Below are 5,009 nucleotides of genomic sequence, written 5' to 3'. Positions count from 1 at the left end.
CTAAGTGCCGACCTCATGGTCACTCAGAGTTTCCACAGTGTCGACCCAATGGTCACTCAGGCTTTCCTCAGCATCGACCCAATGGTCACTCAGGCTTTCCTCAGCATCGACCTCATGGTCACTCAGACTTTCCTCAGCATCGACCTCATGGTCACTCAGGCTTTCCTTAGAGTCGACCTCATGGTCACTCAGGCTTCCCTTTGTGTCGACCTCATGGTTACTCAGGCTTTCCTCAGTGCCGACCTCATGGTCACTCAGGCTTTCCTCAGTGCCGACCTCATGGTCACTCAGGCTTTCCTCAGTGTCGACCTCATGGTCACCCAGGCTTTCCTCTGCATCGACCTCATGGTCACTCAGGCTTTCCTCACTACGCTCATTGCAAATATCATGTTCTCAGGTTCAGTCAAGGTTTCTACAGTTCCCTCAACAATGCAACTCTCAGGTTCACTCCAGAATTTCTTAGTACCATCAAGGGGTTTTTATAGTCGCCTTTTTTTATTTCAATACTGACACAAGAGGGTTTGATGGTCGTGGCTATTCTAAGACTCTATAGACACCTATAAAAAGTGTTTATTTAGATAAAGGCACTACAATTACTAATATTCAAAAGCTTATTTAATTATAATAGTTTATAATTTTACAAATCATACTCAAAATCTGATTGGTCATTAATTTACTACATTCAGCCTCTTTAGATATATAATATACTAAACAATTTTTTGCATCATGATAATCTAACCTCATCTCAAACATCCGCGGATCTAAAAGGAGGGTCTGTACTCCCCTGAAAAAATACAACGTAAGATAAACAAACATGGGCCTCGGAAACTAATGGTAAAGATATTGAATTCCTTAAACACCATCCCTCCTCAACAAAAATATAAATTCGCGCATCTTATATTCAGTCTGCAAAGCTCAAACACCATTTCAATAAGTGTAACATATATCACAAGAGGATGCAAGTTTACACAGAAAACATGCACCTTCTAAATAGATTTGTAGAAAATTATTTTCATTTGATTAATAATCGATGACGATGATGAATTATCTTTGCTTCTCTTAAAAATGTTTCATATGAGTCAATACAGGAAATATATTACATAACATCTACATTGAAATATGTGATACAAAACGAATTCTCGTAGATTTTTAAACATATTTTACAATTTCTGTTACCAGTCAGATACAACTATTTTTTACACTTGCTCTTTGAATAGTTCCATTCTAATAATGTTTGTTTTTCCTAAAATGTCATAGCAGTGGTTAATCGGCAAATTAAGTTAATATTGGGGCGTGGAAAAGCAGAAGAATAAAATACTAGCTAAAAAAATTCACATTCATAAAGACGCAAAAGGAAGGGTGTATTAAAGTTTGTATTAGATTTCAAACCTTTAACTAAAGTTGCTTAGTTTTAGTAAGATATAAGATGTAAGATGTATAGAGGATACCTATATTGTGTGATTTTATAATTGCTTTATCCAACGAGTTGAAATGGTGTATATATTCGCAAGGCTGGCCGAGCGAATATAACCATTTCAACGAGTTGGATAAAGCAAATATAAAATCACACAATTGTAGATGTTCTATTTATCTCATACACTTTGATTTATATTATGAAGCTTAAGAGACAATCCCTTATATGACCCGAATTGATTTTTTTTTCAAAGATTAAAAACGATGATGCAACGTTGTGTTATGCGGTTATTAATGCCTTGCGCAATACAGTTTAGTACGTCATTTCTGGGATAAATCTAACTGTTTTAATGTAAAGTTTCACTGAAATAAACTGAGAAATATTTTTTTAACTCTTAATAATTATTCTTAGAGCTTATTTATTTGATTAAATGGAAATACTGATCAGAAGACTTGAAATATCAAGTTTGTTGACATACACATAGTTGCGAATGCTAGTTAGTTTGAATTGACTCAGCAAGGAACAGTTGTTGATGTTTTATAACACAAACACCAGCCTAATGATTCGAAACTGAAAATAGTGAATAAGGATGCTTACTGGCGGTGGAATCAAAGTCTTATGAAACATTATTTCGGTAAGTTCTTGTATATAAACACAACCAGTACGCTCTGTCTTCATCGCGTCGTCAGGATGAACCCCTTGATGGAAAGTTAACGTAATTTGCAGTTTTATAAACTACAAAAGGCAATTTGAAGGTTTGAAGTGGGCTAAACTTATCCAAATCTTGACAAACAAGAAAAAAGTCTTTTGGTAACGGTTATGTATAATTTTGCTCAAAATGTGGTGGGAGGGGGAGGGCTATAAGCCCCCCTCCCCCCCCCCCCCCCCCAATATCCCGGGTTCCGACGCCTATGCTACGCAGCCATGTGTTTTCCTTCATATTTGTAATTTAAGTCTTTGACAAAATCAATTTTATATCAATTTTTGTAGGAAATATAGTTATGTTAAAAGTACCAGCAAATCTTCGAAAATAGGTCACTGAAGCGTTGAAGTGAGAGACTGTGTCAAAATTAGTTCGGACCGGAAGTATTTGATAAAGCATCACCCGTTTGATTTAGCAAAGGTTTATAACACGGGTATTATACACCACACGTATGAGATAAAATTAAATTTTATACTAGTACTGTTGTTACACCCAATGCAAGAGGACTGAATGATAATGATTTTTTTTAAACTATATTACTCCCTTAAAAGAAAGAGCAATGTTTAAAGATATAGGAAAATTTTAAAATCAGAAAATCAGAATATTTGAATTCTTCCTTTTTTTAAAGTCATGATTTAGACCAAAAATATTATATATGAAAATTTAAGGTAGATCCGATGCATAACTTGTTGACCATTTAGCCTTCCTCAGGATTGAATCATAAACAAGTGACCCTTGACCCTTTTCTATATACATCTTCCACCTTATTTTTATATAGACTTTTTCTTAGCGATAGTTTGCTGAAGATTGTAAAGATCATCTACTTTCAGCTTCCAGCGCCGGTGTGCCAGTAATCAGTGTTCTGTGTCTTCTTATGGCAGCCCTAGTCCTTGTTCTCTAACAGTAACATTTATAAGCGTGAAATGGAGACATTATTAAATCAGGCTTACAGTAGTGTATACTTTTGGTTTTAATGGATTATTAACCATTTCTGCCATTTTTTAATAATATGGCTTTTTATATCTCCTGTTTTATAGTAATTTTTGAAAATATTTACTATATATAATACAGGTAAGTATATGATTTACTTTAATAGTAATATAAAAATTAATTTGCAAATAGGCTACAATTGTTACATTGAAACATTGTAAAAAATGCGATTGATAGTCCAGGATAAGAAAAACTGAACTTTGCGAGAGTAATTAAAATTCCTGCCGGGAGAAGGAATCTTCAGCGTAATCGATGTATTGTATTCCTTCCATGGAATTATTGACTTAATCAGGCAATAGTCATGATGACATTTCATTTGAAAATTATCATTTGGTAAGATTATATTAATGAGTATATTACTTTTTTTCAAAAAAACAAAACGCTTGGTCATGTAAGATTTCATTGACAACCGTTGGTAATAAAACTTCGTGTGAATTTGATAAAACTCTGTCTGTATTAAAATTGTTGTTTATAATGTGTAGAATAAATTATTTGCACCACGAGACGATAATCAACAACACCAGTCATTGTGGAATTCATCTATTTATTTATTCGTTTCCTTTTCTAGAGATTCTCGGAAATTCTCCAGGTCAGTATCCGGGATATTTAGCGGGATATTTTCTATATTCAGACCAGTATTCCTCCTCGGTAGTAGGCTTATATGGAGGTTTAGTTGTGGTTTCTTTTTCGAACGTGCTTGAAGAACTGGCAATCAGTACCGGTATACAGACGATGACCAACACAATGAGTATATCTGGAATCAAGAAATGAATGATTTTATTTGAACGTATCTTTATTATACAAAAATACAATTGAGATTGGGCACAAGTTCCATAACTTAGACTGCCTTCCCCAAGGGAATGAAATAATTTTCCATTTGTTCGTAAATTTGCTTTTACATTTAATTGTACACTAGACAATTATCTTCACCATGAGACGAGAATCTGTACAAAACAAATCAACAACACCAGACATTGTGGAATCATCCATTTATTTATTTATTCATTTCAATTTCTAGAGATTCTCGGAAATTCTTCAGGTCAGTTGGCGGGATATTTTGCGGGTTATTTTCTATATTTAGACCAGTATTCCTCCTCAGTAGTAGGCTTATATGGAGGTTTAGTTGTGGTTTCTTTTTCGAACGTGCTTGAAGAACTGGCAATCAGTACCGGTATACAGACGATGACCAACACAATGAGAATAACTGGAATCAAGAAATGAATGATTTCATTAGAACGTATCTTTATTATACAAAAATACCACTATGATTGGGTAAGTTACATAACTAAGACCGTGCTCTTCAAGGAAATGAAATGCTCTTTTTTTCAATTTGCGTGTAGATTTGATTTTACATTTATTTGTACACGAGACATTTTCAAAACGTTCGATAGATAATTATAAATAATGAGTTCAAATAAGTTCAACCGTTTCTATTACTTTGCGCCGTATGCATTGGTTTAAAATCAGAGCGTCTAGGACAAAGAAAAGTTAAATATATTACGTGGTATAATGAAAACAGTGATGTCCGATTGCGGAGCTGCAGGTACAATCATGGGTTTTGGGTATTGAGCATATACGCCCTGGCCGTAAGTCGCCTGTTGGTACATTTGCGAGGTGACAGGCTCTGCCAGAAATAGGACAGCGGCGAGAGCAAGCACAGCTACCCCGGAAGTTGTCATCTCTACGATTCTTTTTGACGTGGCTGTAAAGTATTTTTGTACAAGACAATAAAAAAATACCAAATTCATTTTTAAAAAAAGTTATTTTTGTTTTAAAGGAAACATGTTTAAAATATTGTGCTCATAAAGAGAACATACAAAAGAAGATCCTTTCTCGCTTCACTTATTTCTTTTTTGTTCTGATGTGGAATGTACCTCAATATTAAATGATAAATAAGTATCT

The 5,009-nt window shown here is 34.4% G+C and overlaps 1 protein-coding gene and 1 long non-coding RNA gene across 2 annotated transcripts; both read right to left on the bottom strand.

Moving 5' to 3' along the window:
• On the bottom strand, window positions 1-744 carry LOC136272604 (uncharacterized). Its single transcript, XM_066074359.1, has 2 exons — window positions 740-744; window positions 1-367 (listed from the first exon to the last, which is right to left on the bottom strand). The coding sequence occupies exons 1-2, from the start codon at window positions 742-744 to the stop codon at window positions 1-3; spliced, it is 372 nt and encodes a 123-aa protein (XP_065930431.1).
• A 3,448-nt stretch (window positions 745-4,192) lies between these two features.
• On the bottom strand, window positions 4,193-4,805 carry LOC109620147 (uncharacterized). Its single transcript, XR_002200845.3, has 2 exons — window positions 4,609-4,805; window positions 4,193-4,311 (listed from the first exon to the last, which is right to left on the bottom strand). It is a non-coding gene; the product is annotated as an uncharacterized lncRNA (long non-coding RNA).
• Between the last annotated feature and the right edge of the window lie 204 nt (window positions 4,806-5,009).

This window comes from Magallana gigas, chromosome 2, assembly GCF_963853765.1.
Source record: "Magallana gigas chromosome 2, xbMagGiga1.1, whole genome shotgun sequence".
Taxonomy (NCBI): Eukaryota; Metazoa; Mollusca; class Bivalvia; order Ostreida; family Ostreidae; genus Magallana; species Magallana gigas.
This window is presented reverse-complemented; position numbering and strand designations above follow the sequence as displayed.